Genomic DNA, 18,375 nt, shown 5'->3' with positions numbered 1-18,375 from the left:
TAAAACACAACTCTGTTCTCTTCATGATTGTTTACTGATGCTCAAAGCAAAACTATTGTATAGGGATCAGGAACCTAGACAGAACAGGGTGTCAGTGGAAATCAGGTTAGTCACCAGAGGACAGGCAGTATGGGTACGTCATCCATCAGCATGTTTGGTTTTTTAATTATCCATTACTGAGGTCCAACAGCAAAGGTCATGGGCCTTAGAAGCAGGATCTGGATTATCCATGCTGAACTGTGTTAGAGTATATAGATGAAGAAAATTCAGTGATCAAAATTTTTAACAGTTTCTTGCGTCTTATTATCAAATTCAAAACCAAACCAAACTGAAATAAAAGAGCAAGCCAAGCTCCATGCAGTCTTAAATTATAAAAGCACTATATAAGAGTCAGGTATTTATTATTATTGAATGCAATTTACACCTAAATCTTGCACTTAAAAAAAGAAAAGAGAGAGAGAGCTGTGCTCTCTAATGGTTAGCAAAAAGAATCAAGGAGACCAAGATGATCCTGGATTCTAATCCTACTGCATGGATTGAATGACCACTGGAGAGTGGCATAAATCTATATGAGGGAGAGGAGTCTAAACTAGTTGACGGTGAAGCTCTCTTACCATTCTCTATGCCAGGTCAACGAATCCTGAATGGCTACATAACCTGAATAAAGAGGGATGCTAACCAGTTTTCTACCTACAGACTTAATATTGGTTTAGGATTGAGTTCCTCTGCAGTGTGTTACATAGCTGCTGACAGTGCAACAACAGGCAAGTCAATAGACTTCCTCTGACCTCAATTATTAAGCTTAAAAAAAAAATCTCACTCTGAGTCCTGGGTTAATAGACTGGATTGCTTTTAAGTTTGTAAAAACACACCAAAAAAATAACATTTTTGTTTGTATTTAATTACACTGGCACTCAGCGACACCAATCAGATCAAAGAAGTCCATATTTAATTTTAACTAAAACTTCATAGACATGAATAAATTTCAAGTGAATGTCTCTTATTCCTTTGTTGTCACTTAGCCAAGATACATACATCTAGTTCATTTAATTTATAAGGAAAGAATAATCCCTCCAGCCTCCTAATCAGTTTTATATTCTTTCTGAATACTAACATTTTCATTAGTTCTTAAACTGAAGCTTCTGTGATAGGTCTGCTTTGCTGTGACAGTAAAAAAAACACCTTATAATCTAATTGAAAAACATGTTGATTCAGGAACAGCTCAAACAGATATTGTAATTACTGTAATATTAACAGAGAAATGCCCTAGCTATAAACAAAACAATTTATTTTATTAAATATGTCTAAAGCAATTTTGGTGTATTTTAGATTTAAACTTCGTAAGCCTTCAAATGAAAAGGCAAATTATAGTTTAAGAACTTCCTTTGCAACTTGATTTTTAATCTTACTGCCTTTTATGTTTACAGTTTTGATCAGCTCAACTTTCCTACCCTCTGAATTCCTTTAAATACTGAGGTTTCCTATTAATGTCTTATTGAAATGAGTAAAAGTATCTTCTCTCCCCTGATCCCCAACCCAATTAAGATTAATAGAAATTGTGCACATCCATTGAGAGGTAAACGGTGATAGTAATATATATATATATAAACACACACTTGGTGTTTTAATAGGGCCAGTTCACAAAGCTGAAAACAATTATGAGCCAAATCAGTTGGGAGGAAGAATTTAATCAAAAAAATGTGCATGAGAATTGGGAATCATTTAACAACACTTCACAAGAAGCCCAAAAAGCCAGAATTTTACAATTGAGGAAGAAGATAGGTTAAAAATCTGACCTGGTTTAGAGGGAAAGTGAAGGAAGCTATACAAAAAATAAAAAGGAGAAGTTGATAGTAATAAATATAAATCAGAAGCTAGGAATTGTAGAAAACTGATAACAGAACCCAAAGGACAAAAGGAGAACTCTATGGCCAGCAGAGCTAAGGACAATAAGGAGGTGTTTTTTAAATATATTCAGAACAAAAAAAAAATCCTCGCAATGGTATTGGTCCGTTACTAGATGTAAATGGTAGAATGGTCAATAAAAATGCAAAAAAACAGAAGTTTTCAGTAAATAATTCTGTTCTGTACTTGGGGAAAAACAGATGATATAGGGCTCACCAAAGGTGAGAACACTCTTTCCATTCCATTAGTATCATAAGAGGATTTTAAACAGCTGCTATTGATGTTAGACATTTTAAAATCAGCAGGCCCTGATAACTTGCATACAATTTTTTTTTAAGAGCTGGTTGAGGAGCTCACTTCACCATTACATGTTGATTTTCAATCAATCAGTCTTGGAGCCCTGGGGAAGTTGCAGACAATTGGAAGAAAGCTAAAGTTGTGCCAGTTTTTAAAGAGACTAAACAGGATGACACGGGCAATTAAAGGCCTGTCAAACTGACCTTCTGGGCAAGATAATGGAGCAGCTGATAAGGGACTCAATTAAAGAGGGTACTATAATTAATGCCAATGAATCTGAGTTAATGGAAAATGTATCTTGTCAACTAACTTGATATCTTTTTTGGATGCGATTACAAGTTTGGCTGATAAAGGTAATACTGTAAGGCCACATAGGTACCACATAACATTTTAATTAAAAAACTAGGATGATATCAAATGAACATGGAACACAGTAAATGGATTAAAAATTGGCTAATGGACACATCTCAAATAGTAAATGGTGAATCATCATCAAGCAGGTGTGTTTCCAGCGAGGACCTGCAGAGATCAGTTCTTGGCCCTAGTCTATTTAACATTTTTATCAATGACCTGGAAGAAAACAAAGTCATCACTGATCAAGCTTGTAGATGAAATAAAAATTGAGGGAATGGTAAATAATGAACAAGTCACTGATTCAGAGCGATCTGGATTACTTGATAAACTGGGCACAAGCAAACAATATGTATTTTAATACAGCTAAATGTAAATGTATACATCTAGGAATAAGGAGTACAGGTCACACCTACAGAATGGGGAGGACTCTGTTCTGGGCGTGGGGGGCTCTCAATGTTCCTCTGTGGCCAAAAGAGCTAATGCAATCCTGGGATGTGTAAACGGGAATCCTGAGTAGAAGCGTATTTGGCACTGATGTGACAACTGCTGAAATACTGTCTAGTTCTGGTGACAAGACAGACGTGGTCAATTGGAGACGGTTCATAGAAACACACAAGGATGATTAAAGGATTAGGAAACATGCTTTAAAGTAATTAACCCAAAAAGCCCAATCTATTTATTTTAACAAAGAGAAGGTTAAGGGTTATTATAGTCAATAATTGCCTACTTGGGAATAAATATTTAATCATGGGCTCTTCAGTCTAATAGAGAAAGGTATAATATGACCCAGGGGCTGGAAATTGAAGCTAGACAAGTTCAGACTGGAAATAAGGTGTACATGTTTTGACAGGGAGGGTCACTCACCATTGGAACAAATTCACCAAGGTCCGTTGTGGATTTTCCACCACTGACAATTTTTAAATCAAGATTTGATGCGTTTCTGAAAGATCTGCTCTAGGAATTATTTTGGGCAAGTGCTATGGCCTGTGTTATACAGGAGGTCAGACTAAATTATCACAATGGACCTTCGTTGAATTGCACCAAGTTTTTGGTTATATAATAACCTCTTTCTAACCTCTTTGCCAAGTGATCCAAACCTTAACCATCATGTTTCTTTAAAAACCATTAGAAAAAAAGGAAGACTGAACTATGCAAGAAAGAGCAGGGATGAAAACCACCACCATCTGTCTCAAGAACTGTGGTGTCAATATTATTGATTATCATTCATCTGCGGACAGTGAGGACATAAATCCCAGAATAGACATGAGAAATGTAATTTCTCACAACAGTGGAAGAAGGCTGGAGCATCTAAAAATACTTACAAGAGCATAACAAAGAATAATTCTTCTGAAAAAGAAAAAACCTCAAGGAGCCAAAGGTTCAGTTATAGGGCTTTACGAGGAGCTACTTAATAAAATGAAACCTATACTGAAAATTGACATGGAGGGAGGCAACCAAACAAGAATAGTTGGATTGTTTTGTGGGAAGGGTTTGGGGAAACATGGAGGGAAGCAGGAGAATGAGTTGATTCTTGCAAAAAACACACAAACCACAAAGGAGGATATGAAGGGCTTCTAAAAATATGTCAAGAGAAAATAGATATGCTAGAGAGAAAGTGCCACTTAATAAATGGAGGAGGAAGATTAAATTAGATGTTAAAAAAAACCACAGTGACAAGTTCAGTATAAAAATGTAGATTAAGTTGATGATTACTCAGTGTCTTCAGATATAGAATTATTACTATAAAATTGATCTTGTAAAAGAAGAAAAGGAAAGTTGTTTGGACAATTAGGAAATTATTTTAAAAATAGCTATCGACAAACAGTAGAGAATATTTGGAAAAAAGCATTGCTTTAGCCCTAATGATGATGAAGTTAACCTTCACTGTGGTGCAATACTGATCTTCAACAGTTGAGAGAACATTCATTAGAAATTATATTATATATAATAAACTAATGGATAATGTTGAGTTATACACAGATGTTCCCGTTCTCCAGATTCTGTCCCTTTGATTTCCATATGAGAGACTCTTTTCTCAATTTAAAACAGTGCCTTTTTCCGCATCTTTTTAATTTCAAAGCCTTATACCAAGCCACATTTCAGCTATTAGTACCCAAGATCAGGTCTACACAACAGATTTATATTAGTATAACTACATCGCTCAGGGGAAAAAAAAAAATTCACACTCCCGAGGGACAAGTTATACCGACCTGGTGTAGACAGCATTATGTCAGAGGGAGAGCTTTTCTCATCAACATAGCTACTGCCTCTCATAGAAGTGGATTAACTACTCCAATAGGAGAAGCTCTCCCATCGACAAAGAAGCATCTTCATTTAAGTGCTACAGCAGTGCAGCTACACCAATACAACGTTTTACGTGTAGACCTGCCCTCAGAGCAGTTTCTGAATGCGTTCATGCTAAGAGAGCCGCCTTCTCTTTAACAAGTCAACTTCCTGACCCTTCTGAATTCACATAATTATTAATCTGTAACCTCAAGATTCAGATGGTCTCAGAAGAGGTTACATTGCTGTTTATCCTGTGAATCAGCAAGGAATTCAGATTCTAAACCTGAAGGCTTTAGTACAACAGAATGGCATCTTACCTCTCTTGGCTGACTGGCAATGGCAATGCTGCCATCTTTGTTGTATTTGATAGGTGCTCCTCCTTCTTGTACCAATGTTCCATAGCCTGTGCTTGTGAAAAATGCTGGAATGCCTGCCCCTCCTGCACGGACTCGCTCAGCAAGTGTACCCTGGAGGAGAACAAGTTCAGAAGCAAACAATGATGACTTGGATTTGATTTTCCTGTAAGAACATCCACTTCAATAATAGACATTTTTGTGGCGGGGGGGTTGTTCCTGTATCTTGGGATTTTTCCTTTTGATCCTATTAGAAAGATTGAAAAATAGTCTATTTCCCCCTCTTGTTATTTGACAATGAAACCCTTCCTCTTGGCCATCAGTTACTAAATAGCACACCATAGCTGAACTCCACCATTCACTCAGTATTCAACTTCTTGTCTCTGTATTTTATAACCCCCTTTTCTCTAGCTTGTTTACGGGTATATTACTCAAATTCATGCACTCTTTGTTCTCTTCCTATTCCCCACTTGGCTATCAGCATTAGTAGAAACAGCCTTTTTTACCAACCTACATATTTGTCTAATTTCTAGTTCTCGTGCTCTGAAGTCTCTAGGGAAACATAACAATGGATGCAATATTCAAAACTGAGGCAGCAATTCCTATTGGTTTCAGCAGGAGGCTGGGAGTCAGTAAAGCCTGGGTTCTCTTCTTGAGTGCCAAATAAGCAGTGGAGATTGTGAGGCTGGCAAGCCAAGTGCCAGCTCTTCTCAAGGCTTTAGGCCTCAACTAAGCACAGACTGGTTCATTGCTGGAAACCAGTTGTTTCACCTGTAGTATGGTTAAGATGGGTATTGTACTTATAGATTCATAGACTCTAGGACTGGAAGGGACCTTGAGAGGTCATCAAGTCCAGGCCCCTGCCTTCATGGCAGGACCAAATACTGTCTAGACCATCCCCGATAGACATTTATCTAACCTACTCTTAAATATCTCCAGAGATGGAGATTCCACAACCTCCCTAGGCAATTTATTCCAGTGTTTAACTACCCTGACAGTTAGGAACTTTTTCCTAATGTCCAACCTAAATCTCCCCTGCTGCAGTTTAAGCCCATTGCTTCTTGTTCTATCATTAGAGGCCAAGGTGAACAAGTTTTCTCCCTCCTCCTGATGACACCCTTTTAGATACCTGAAAACTGCTATCATGTCCCCTCTCAGTCTTCTCTTCTCCAAACTAAACAAACCCAATTCTTTCAGACTTCCGTCATAGGTCATGTTCTCAAGACCTTTAATCATTCTCGTTGCTCTTCTCTGAACCCTCTCCAATTTCTCCACATCTTTCTTGAAATGCGGTGCCCAGAACTGGACACAATACTCCAGTTGAGGCCTAACCAGCGCAGAGTAGAGCGGAAGAATGACTTCTCGTGTCTTGTTTACAACACACCTGTTAATGCATCCCAGAATCACATTTGCTTTTTTTTGCAACAGTATCACACTGTTGACTCATATTTAGCCTGTGGTCCACTATGACACCTAGATCTCTTTCTGCCATACTCCTTCCTAGACAGTCTCCTCCCATTCTGTATGTGTGAAACCGATTGTTCCTTCCTAAGTGGAGCACTTTGCATTTGTCTTTATTGAACTTCATCCTGTTTACCTCAGACCATTTCTCCAATTTGTCCAGATCATTTTGACCCTGTCCTCCAGAGCAGTTGCAATCCCTCCCAGTTTGGTATCGTCTGCAAACTTAATAAGCGTACTTTCTATGCCAACATCTAAGTCGTTGATGAAGATATTGAAAAGAGCCGGTCCCAAAACAGACCCCTGCGGAACCCCACTTGTTATACCTTTCCAGTAGGATGGGAGCCATTAATAACTACTCTCTGAGTACGGTTATCCAGCCAGTTATGCACCCACCTTATAGTAGCCCCATCTAAATTGTATTTGCCTAGTTCATCGATAAGGATATCATGCGAGACCATATCAAATGCCTTACTAAAGTCTAGGTATACCACATCCACCGCTTCTCCCTTATCCACCTGACTCGTTACCCTATCAAAGAAAGCTATCAGATTGGTTTGACACCATTTGTTCTTTACAAATCCATGCTGGCTATTCCCTATCACCTTACCACCTTCCAAGTGTTTGCAGATGATTTCTTTAATTACTTGCTCCATTATCTTCCCTGGCACAGAAGTTAAACTAACTGGCCTGTAGTTTCCTGGGTTGTTTTTATTTCCCTTTTTATAGATGGGCACTATATTTGCCCTTTTCCAGTCTTCTGGAATCTCTCCCGTCTCCCATGACTTTCCAAAGATAATAGCTAGAGGCTCAGATACCTCCTCTATTAACTCCTTGAGTATTCTAGGATGCATTTCATCAGGCCCTGGTGACTTGCAGGCATCTAACTTTTCTAAGTGATTTTTAACCTGCTCTTTTTTTATTTTATCTTCTAAACCTACCCCCTTCCCATAAGCATTCACTATGTTAGACATTCCTTCAGACTTCTCAGTGAAGAGCGAAACAAAGAAGTCATTAAGCATCTCTGCCATTTCCAAGTTTCCTGTTACTGTTTCTCCCTCCTACTTATACTTATAACAAAGTATTTAGTGTTTAAACTTTAATGCATGCAGCAACTTACAAGCTTTCCATAATCTCACTTATAATATCTTAAATATTACCTTAAAGCATGTGATAAAGTATTTGCTTTATAATTGTAAAAAATGTTTGACTTTAAACTGTCAGCCTGTCACCTGCTCATTAAGAAGGCTATCAAAACTAAATGGGCCATTGTGGAATATCACAATGCAAAGACTTTGTTAACTGTCCCTTCGCACACATGAAGAGGTTATGTGCAAAAGGGATCATCCCATGAGTTTGAATTCTGGAAGAAGGAAATAAAGATACTGAACAAGAAAATTTTTCACCTCTTTGGCTGTTTGAAATCTTACAGTGCTGGAGTTATGCCACCTTTCAGAACCACTGAATAAGTCATTTGTGTATATATGTTTGCTTGCTTTAACTTGTAAGTAATTCTTTCATTTCCTTTTCCTAGTTAATACATCTTTAGTTAGTTTATTACAGGATTGGCTACAAGCATTGTCTTTGGTGAGAGATTTGAGGTACAAATTGACCTGAGGTAAGTGACTGTCTCTTGGGACTGGAAGCAACCTGAATGTGATATGATTTTTGGTGTGTAGCAACCAAGTCCAGCTTGCATGAGTGACAACATAGACTGGAATGCCCCAGGGGACTGCCTGTGACTCCACAGTAAGACTGTTATAGTGTGCTTCAGGAGTTTACATTTGTTATTGGGTTAGTGAAATCTAATTATAGAACATACAACCAACTTGGAGTGACTGCCTGGCTTTTTGACAGTCTGCCCTGAGGGTGGCACTCCAGGCAGCATGACAGTGATATCCATACAATCTATTGCATTTAATATGTACCTTTATCTACCTCTTTTCCACTTTGCAGCTACTCTACCTCTACCAGAACTACTAGCATTCAAAAGCCTGTATCAGCTACAAACAATTGTTTTCAGTTAGTTTGTTTTAAAAGTAACTTGCTAGAGAAATGTATCCTTCTTTCCCTATCATCTCTACCAAATTATATTAATAGACTTACAGATTTTAAAGCAAGAATGGATCATTGTTGTGATCACTTAGTCTGACCTCCGGTATCAAAGCAGACATTGAATTTCTCCCCGTAATTCCTGTATCAAGCCCAGTAATTTGAGGTTGAACTACAGCATCTCTTTTAGAAAGGCATACAATCTTAATTTAAATATTTCATGTGATGCAAAATCCACTACATCCCTTGGCAAGTTGTTCCAGTGTTAATGAACCTGTTACTGTTAAAAACTTGCATCTGGTATACCCAGTATCACACAACTCTCACATTTGAGAAGTTTGTTAGCTCTTCAGGTTGGCGGTACTGGTCACAAAGTGGGAAGGGGAAAGTGGACTGCTTGAGAGTCTGGGTGGGAGGTATTCAACATAGAGGATAAACTAACTTTGGTAGCTGAGGAAGTGGCAATAGCCAGAGCTTTTCTGGGCCAGCCAATCGGGTAGAAAGGAATGCTGGATGCTTCTCCATCTCTAGTGTTCAGACAAGCAGCATTCTCAGTAGCATAGAGCCAAGAGCAACTGCGCACTCTATATGTACCTGGGGAACACATAGTTAGAGCGCCTATTGCAGCCTTAATTAATAACACCCTTCATTCCATGTGTTATGTCTTATCCTTTGAAATAACACAGCATATGTTTTAGTGACTAGCTGCATGTTTTAGAATTATGCAGTCAATTCTACAATACAGTAACTCTTCATTTAACATTGTCCCACTTAACATTGTTTCAGTGTTACGTCCTGCTCAATTAGGGAACATGCTCATTTAAAGTTGTGCAATGCTCCCTTATAAAGTCCTTTGGCTGCCTGCTTGTAAGATTCTGTGGAAGAGCAGTGATTTTACAAGGGAGCATTGTACAAGTTACACTTCTCTGCTTCTCTCCTTCCCTCCCAGAGAGTCCTAAGCACCACCAAACCGCTGTTCAGCAGCGCTTAGGACTTGGGGGGAAGAGGGGATGTGGCGTGCTCCGGAGAGGAGGTGGAGTGAGGGTGGGAAGAGGTGGGCCTGGAGTGGAGCAAGGACAGGAAGAGGTGGGCCCGGAGCATTCCCTGCAAAATCTGAGCCTGTTCTCCGGGGAAGCTGCTGCTGCTGCAAAGGTGCTTCCTAGCGTCCTTGCCTGCAGCGAGCTGTGCTTGTGCGGGGTAAGCCAGGGGCACTTCCTAACCACAGTACAGTACTGTACAGTATATAATGCCTTTTGTCTGCCCTAAAAAATTGCCTTGGAACCTACCCCCCCCCCCATTTACATTAAATCTTATGGGACAATTGGATTCATTTAACATTGTTTCACTTAAAGTTGCATTTTTCAGGAACAGAACTACAATGTTAAGTGAGAAGTTACTGTATTAGATCTATACAGGGTCTTATTGATACTCACATTCTAAGTTACGTTTGTATCCAACATCTCTGATTATCCTTTAGTGCAAGAATTGCTATAGCTGGGTTGGGCTGAAGAGCTAACTTGTAAGCATTAAGTTCTAACACAATATATGCAGAGTGAAATTTAACACAAAAGCACGACTGAATTCAACTAACTTGTTATTAATGTTTTAAGTTTCACACAGTGTTACTTAAAAATCCAATTTTAACTCCTTTCCACTAGATAGCAGAAGTTACATATTTACTTCTAATCTAATAAACAAAGACGGACCAAATACCCCAACTCAGGGGTTCTCTAACTCTTTTCACATCATGAACCACATCTATAGAGAGAGTCTTCTGGATCATCTTTCCACCCATTCATGTTTGCATAATATCCCTGTACATAACTCCTCCACAAAACACCTTCTTTTCTGATTTTGACATCTGGATCTTCTCTTCTTTTCATGGTCTCTTACCCTCATCTTTGATTACTTCATTTGACCCCTTAGCACTCAACTTCTAGTTTGACTTTCAACCCTGGATCAATGCCAAAATAGCCATTCACTCAACCATGTCGTCTCAATACACTGCTCTTTCTTGGCTCTCTCAATATTTTAAATTTTCCCACCCTCCAACTACCACTTCATCTCTTTGAACGTTGCCCTACACCCATTACCTTCCCCTGACCCTTCCATGACCCCAATACTTCAATGTCCCTGACTTTATTTCTCACTCTATGTCCCCGCTTCCCAGTTCTTTCCCCAATTACTTCCACAGACTCAGCCATCTACTCTCTCCATTTCACTCACGTTTACTCTCAACTTTTGGCCCCCTTCTCCTGCCATAGTCTGTTCCACTAGCCCTCAATCCCAACTCACTCCCCAAAGCTGACTCTTACTCTCCATGCTGCTCAACTTGTCATTTTGTGTTTTTAAGAATGTAAGTTCTCCTGCGCAAGACCTGTTCCCTCTTGTATGTTTACCTAGCCGACTGCAGGCACTTCTAGAAACAAACAGTGAACAATACAAATAATATTTAATTTCTTATTAAGAAGCTTTTTAAGGTGATTTATCACCAAGTGGTAACAAGAAAAGTTTACACTGCATGATCAGTCATTTCACAACAGATCACCAGCAGTTCACAGGTGGAGAACAACTGCCATGTGTGTTTACAACACACACCTACCTCTATGGAAAATATTAGTGTTGTAAAACAAGAGAAAAGACACCTTAAAAAGAAAACAAGATGAGAATCATCCATTATTACAGACCAAAAAGGAACTGACTGATCCCCTTATGGAAACCAGCTTACCTGAGGTGTAAGCTCAACTTCCAACTCTCCAGATAAGTACTGTCGTTCAAATTCTGCGTTTTCTCCAACATAGGATGATACCATCCGTTTTATCTGCTTAGTGTGAAGCAAAAGACCAAGTCCAAAATTGTCAACACTGTGCAGAAAAAACACCAATAATAGTCAAAATCCAAAATACAGAGCACTGTGCCATCTTCAAAACACTTTATAAACATTAACAAATTAACAAGGTACTTGTAAGAGAAGAAATATTATTCTTCCTATTTTACAGATGAAGAAATGGAGGCAGAGGAGCAAGACCCAGTTTTTAGAGGAAGTAAATGTCTGTGCCAGAATTAGAATTAGAATTGAGGAGTCACTGGCACCTTGTGATCAGACATCACCCTCAGGGTGAGAACACTAAGTAAAGTAAACACTAGCTACAAATGACAGCTTAACAATGGAATAACCTTAGAAAACTTCTGCTTCAATTGTTGTATCACCAATAAATAAATAGACACTAAAGGGCACAACCAGGTCTCTGATGAACAAAGAGTTAATTTCAGATCATTTTGGATTTCCCCTTGCACAGATGCTCAAGGAAAGGACAATAAGAAACAGGGGAGAGGCAGGTCTCCAAGACCAAGGTCGTAGGGTGGGTTGTACTCCAAACAGGGGTGTTTTTCCTATTTTATTTTCTGATTATAGTAAACATTTCACTTTCTTGTGAAACCCACTACTCCTTGAGGAAAAGATATGGCTGCAACCGAGGTTTTCTTCAGCGAGTCACTCTGCCAGTTTATGTTGTGATTTGCATTTAGAACCAGCATATGCTATTTTTGCCATAGAAGTATATAATCATGTTAACGTTCCCGATTTCACTATTTCCATTGCATCCTCTATGGCTGCTGCCATTTCACCCTCTCTACTGATGGGACAAGGATATGTGATGAGACTTCCATTACAGAGTGAGCTGACAGAAGTAAGAGGTTTCAGTCTTACAGACACAAGATTAAGATTTAATTTAGAAAATTGGCAATACAGACAGAAAATAGCCGAAGGAAGCTTACCCTCACGGCCCCAATCTGCACTGTATAGCAGCAAACTGCTCCACCCACCCTACTGACTTTAAACAGGGCTCTCTGTAGGTCATGGACAGACTATTGCACATGAATGAGGCCCAAACTTTCCCTAAGCCTCAAAGCCCTCCAAGACCCAGCACTTTCTTCCCACAAAGAAGCAAGTTATAAGAAGTTCTTTCCGCAGCTGCCCATAAAGACAGCATTAGAATTTTAGTGGTTGTTTACTGCACATTTGTAACAAGGTACCTCCCTGTAAGCTAACAATGGAAAATATTTGCTGTATGCCCTCAGATTTCAGGATAAGAGATAGAGAAAACCTATTAAAAAAAAAACTTTTGATGGGACAAATCCAGATACACAGCACACTATAGCTGAGTATGCAAGTTTGCAATATACAGAGCCTCATGGAAACCACCAGTATATGATACATTTTTAACTCAAATGCAATTTAGGGAAAACCAATTGGAATTATCCATTATTTTAGACAGAAAGTAGAATTTTTTTAATCCTCTCATAAAACAATCTTTCTTTGTCCTTCAGTGACACGGGCAATTATATAATGTAAAAAAATAGGGGACCATTTCAAAGGCACTGATTAAAATAGCCACAATTTATTCTGGACTTAACTTTGCCACTGGCATACCTGTTGTCTTGAAAATTTAAACAAATTATTTGTTTTCAGCTACAGAAACCTATACCAGTCCCTATCACCGAGTTAGTCTAATTCATTCTCTGGCTGACATTAAAAGTCAATTATCTCTACATCAATAATGCCATTAGGAGGCATATGTTGGATTTCTCTCCCTTCCATTTCTTCCCCTTCTCCTCCCTTCACATTAGAGAAATTATTGTTGTAAACATCCCAAAAGCCAGGTTTAGCTAATGACCATCTGCAAAGAGGTCAAAATGGATGCAAGGGAGATGTTCTGTTGAACAACAAAAATCAAATGTCTGCTTTACAAAATATATGCTGCAGCTTTCTGAGCTCAGAAAAGAAAAAAATGCTTAGAGTTATGATGCTAGACTGAATGAAGAGATCAAGAGGGACTCACTTGTTTTGCTAGTTCAGATAACATTAATCAAAAGAAGTAACACCAGAGCCTGACCAAACTAGGCTTTATCATCTCTTAATACTGTGGAGTATTAGGTATCTTATCAAAGAAGATACATAACTGGCCTCATTAATGTTGTCACCTGGACATCATATTAAGGAGCCAGAATCAGCAGTGGGTTAACAAACACGGGATTTTCATTTTTGAATTTTAAAGAGTAAATGCCATCTCTTATTTATTGACTTCTGAAATTTAAATCAACACTTGTAATTTGTATAATTATAAAACTGATTAATCTTGCTGTGACATTGTACTCCATAATGTTTTATGGAAATATGCTTATGAGTGTAAATACGATGTAACTGGAATATGCTTTATGCAAAAGGTCTCTTGTAGAGTATCATTACAATCATTACCTACTGAATATATTCATCCTATTTGTATGAATGTATCATTCTTGTATCTGAAGCTAGAAATATGAAGTACAACTCTGAGGTCCTACTGTAATTATGCAAAGTGTGGGCTATTAATGGTGGTTTAGAATCTTGATGGCTCCCATTGTCTAGGACAATTGGCTGTAAATAGCTCTTTACTTGCAAACCTTCTGGGGTACATGCAGACCAGCCCTGGAAGAATGGAGAGGGTCTTACAGTGACATGTGACCATGTCACATGATACTGGAATCCATCTTAAGCCTGAGGCTTTTCCATTTAGAAGGAGGGGTGGGGACCCAAAGAGACAAGATTTCTGCCTTGTGCCAAAGCTATAAAAAGGGGTGGAACAGAACAAAGGAGTTATGAGAAAGCCCCTGCTTTTCTACTAAGATGCCTGCTGGAACTAACAAGGACTGTACCAGGGGAAAGGATTGGGCCCAGGGAGGAATCTAGTCTGTGAAAGACGCTTACTGGAACATCTCTGAGGGTGAGATTTACCTGAAATCAGTTTTTTAATGTATTAGGCTGAGACTTCTGTGCTTTGTTTTATTTTGCTTGGTAACTGAGTTTGTTCTGTCTGTTATTACTTGGAACCACTTAAATCCTAATTTTTATGCATAATAAATTCACTTTTGTTTATTAACCCAAAGTGATTAATAACTGGGGGAACAAACAGCTGTGCATGTCTCTTTATCAGTGTTATAGAAGGCAGACAATTTAGGAGTCTACCCTGTATAAGCTTTATACAGAGTAAAACAGATTTATTTGGGGTTTGAATCTCATTGGGAGCTGGGCATAGATGAGCTGCTGAGCAGTTTTTGGTTAAAGTCTACAGCTTTGGTGGTGTAGACAAGACCTGGGTCAGTGTTGCAGCAGGCTAGCATGTCTGGCTCAACAAGGCAGGGTTCTGAAGTCCCAAGCTGGCAGGGAAAACAGGCTCAGAGGTAAATTCAGCACATCAGGTGAGGAGTCCCAAGGGGGTCTCTGTGACTGAACCCCATCACACTTGCATTATGCCATTTTTCTGTATATAAAACAACCTGAACAATTATAGATATAACTTTGTATTAACTTTTAAAAATAAAAAATGAAAAATATCAAGATTGTACCACGAGCACTGTTCCCTCTGTGTGTGCACGCGCGGACAAAGATCGTAAACACCACGTACACGGTGAAACACCGTTCGCACAAAAATTTGCACAGAAGACATTTTTTACGCACATGACCTGTCAAAAATTAGAGGGAACATTTACCATGAGATGCACTTCATTAATTTATTCTGACAAATTTAGTAGCAAGCATTTATATCACACTTCACGCTATCAAAGAGTTGGGCACATGTGGCCTCATTAATCCACAACACCCTCATATAGAATCGACCCTATTTTACAAACAGGGAAAACTGAGGCAGAAACATTCAGTGACTTGCTCAAAGCCAGAGAGCAAGTCAGTGGCAGAGCTATACTGTACTGACTTCAAATTTTAGGGACAAATTATGTCCTAGCTTGCACAATTTCTCAAGGGCATATAGTGCTTCCTTACTCTTTATCACCAGCTACTCACAGCATGGTTGCACTGCAATAAAGGGAAGCAGGTTCTGCAGAGCCGCTCCAGGCACGTTCTGTGCAGGTAGACAGAAGGAGCAATGACTGAGCACAGCCATAGCTTCAGCCCTGCTTCTCCTAACACAGCAGCCAGTGCAATGTATCCTACACACATATGGGGCTGCCACAGGATACTGCTCAGAAGGGGAAGGAGCCCAGGAAGCAAAACTGTGATACTCCAAAGGTTTGTTTACATTTGAAATGCTACAGAGGCACAGCTGCAGAGAAATCGCTACAGCGCTTCAAGTGTAGACACTACCTATGTCAACGGCAGGGGTTCCCCCATTTAGCATAAGTAATCCACCTCCCCAAGAGGCAGTAATTAGATCAACAGAATTCTTCCCTCAATATAGTGCTGTCTACACCAGGGGTTAGGCTGGCTGAACTACTTTTCTCAGGGATGTGGATTTTGCACACCCCTGGGAAACAGCTATGCCAACGTAAATTTCCAATGCAGACCAGCCCAAACCTGCAGTGCTTTCCCAGGGCTAGTCTTCACTAGTAAAGAACAGAACTATTAGACACACCGATTAACATATTCTGCTGGGGAAGAGTCACAGCTGTTGTAAAGGGAAATCATGCCTTGCCAATCCATTAGAATTCTTTGAGGGTATCAATCAACATGCGGACAAGGATGATCCAGTTAATATAGTGTACTTAGACTTTCAGAAAGCCTTTGACAAGGTCCCTTACCGATGATTCATAAACAAAGTAAGCAGTCATGGAATAAGAGGGAAGGTCCTCTCATGGATCAGTAACTGGTTAAAAGACAGGAAACAAAGGACAGGAATAAATGGTCCTTTATCATAATGAAAGAGCTGCATAATGGTGTCCCCCTGGGATCTGTAGTGGGAGCAGTGTTGTTCAATATATTCAGGAATGATCTGGAAAAAGGGGTAAATAGTGAGGTGGCAAAGTTTGCGGATGATACAAATTTACTCAAGGTAGTTAAGTCCAAAACAGTCTTACAGAGTTACAAAGGAATCTCATAGAACTGGGTGACTGGGCAACAAAATGACAGATGCAAATTCAATGAAGATAAATACAAAGTGATAAACATTGGAAAACATAATCCCAACTATGCATACAAAATAATGGGGTCTACATTAGCTGTTACCACTCAAGAGAGAGATGTTGGGGTCATCGTGGATAGTTCCCAGAAAACATCCACTCAATGTTCACAGGCAGTCAAAAAAGCAAACAGAATGTTAGGAATCTTAAGGAAAGGGAAAGATAATCATAAAATCGTAGAACTGGAAAGGACTTCAAGAGGTCTTGTAGTCCAGTCCCCTGCACTCAAGGCAGGACTAAGTATAATCTAGAGTCTAGACCATCCTTGACAGGTGTTGTCTAACCTGCTCTCAAAAATCTCCAGTGATGGAGATTTCACAGCCTCCCTAGGCAATTTATACCAGTGCCTAACTACCCTGACAGTGAGGACATTTTTCCTGAAGTCAAACCTTGATAAATTTAAAGCCATTGCTTCTTGTTCTGTCCTCAGAGGTAACAAGAACAATGTTGCTCCCTCCTTCTTGTAACAATCTTTTATGCATCTGAAAACTTATCTCTCCCACCCCCATCTTCTCTTCTACAGACTAAACAAATCCAATTTTTTCAATCTTGCCTCACAGGCCATGTTTTCTATACTTCTAATCATTTTTGTCACTCTTCTCTGGATGTTGTCCAATTTGTTCACCTTACCTGAAATGTGGTACCAAGAACTGGACACAATACTCCAGTTGAGGCCTAATCAGGTTCAATAGAACAGAGGGGCCCATCCTTTTTTCTTTAAGGGTGAGGGGGGGGAGAGGGAGTGGAGCGAGCACTGGGCGGGGCTTTGGGGGGAGGAAGCTGTGTGGGGGCTGGGTCACCCTTTCGGCATCAGTTGTCCCACCATTTTTTGGGAGCTTCCTGCACTTTTGGGCTTAATCAGCACAGAGTAGAGTGGAAGAATTATTTCTTGTGTCTTGCTTATAACATTCTTGCTAATACATCCCAGACTGATGTTTGCTTTTTCTGCAATAATATTACACTGTTCACTCATATTTAGCTTGTGATCCACTATGTCCCCCAGATCCTTTTCCACAATACTCCTTCCTAGGCAGTCATTTCCCATTTTGTATGTGTGCAACTGATTGGTCCTTCTTAAGTGGAATACTTTGCATTTGTCCATATTGAATTTCATCCTTTTTACTTCAAGTCATTTCTCCAGTTTGTCCAGATCATTTTGAATTTTAATCCTATCCTCCAAAGCACTTGCAACTCCTCCCAACTTGGTATCATCCACAAACTTTATAAGTGTACTCTCTATGCCATTATCTAAATAATTGATGAAGATATTGAACAGAAACAGACCCAGAACAGATCCCGGGGGGCCCCACTCGATATGCCATTCCAGCTTGACTGTGAACCTCTGATGTTTACTCTCTTGGAACAGTTTTCCAACCAGTTATGCACCCACCTTACAGTAGCTCCATCTAAGTTGTAATTCCCCAGTTTGTTTATGAGAAGGTGTGAGACTATCAAAAGTCAACGTATGCCACATCTACTGCTTCCTCCATCCACAAGGCATGTTACCCTGTCAAAGAAAGCTATTATGCTTGACACAATTTGTTCGTGACAAAGCCATGCTGTTATTTATCATCTTATCTTCTAGATGTTTACAAACTGATTGTTTAATTATTCGCTTCATTATCTTTCAGGGTACTGAAGTTAAGCTGACTGGTCTGAAATTCCCCAGGTTGTCCTTATTTCCCTTTTTATAGATGGGCACTATATTTGCCCTTTG

General features: G+C 39.4%; 1 protein-coding gene across 1 annotated transcript in view; it reads right to left on the bottom strand.

The window, feature by feature from the left end:
• OXCT1 (3-oxoacid CoA-transferase 1) overlaps positions 1–18,375 on the bottom strand; it is a 146,215-nt gene that overhangs the window by 102,896 nt on the left and 24,944 nt on the right. Inside the window, exons 4-5 of the mRNA XM_030565871.1 lie at positions 11,437–11,572; positions 5,160–5,309 (exon numbers count right to left, since the gene is read on the bottom strand). Of these exons, the coding sequence (XP_030421731.1) occupies positions 5,160–5,309; positions 11,437–11,572 (286 nt within the window). The remainder of the gene's footprint in view (positions 1–5,159; positions 5,310–11,436; positions 11,573–18,375) is intronic.

Source organism: Gopherus evgoodei, chromosome 6 (assembly GCF_007399415.2).
Source record: "Gopherus evgoodei ecotype Sinaloan lineage chromosome 6, rGopEvg1_v1.p, whole genome shotgun sequence".
NCBI classification, from domain to species: domain Eukaryota; kingdom Metazoa; phylum Chordata; order Testudines; family Testudinidae; genus Gopherus; species Gopherus evgoodei.
This window is presented reverse-complemented; position numbering and strand designations above follow the sequence as displayed.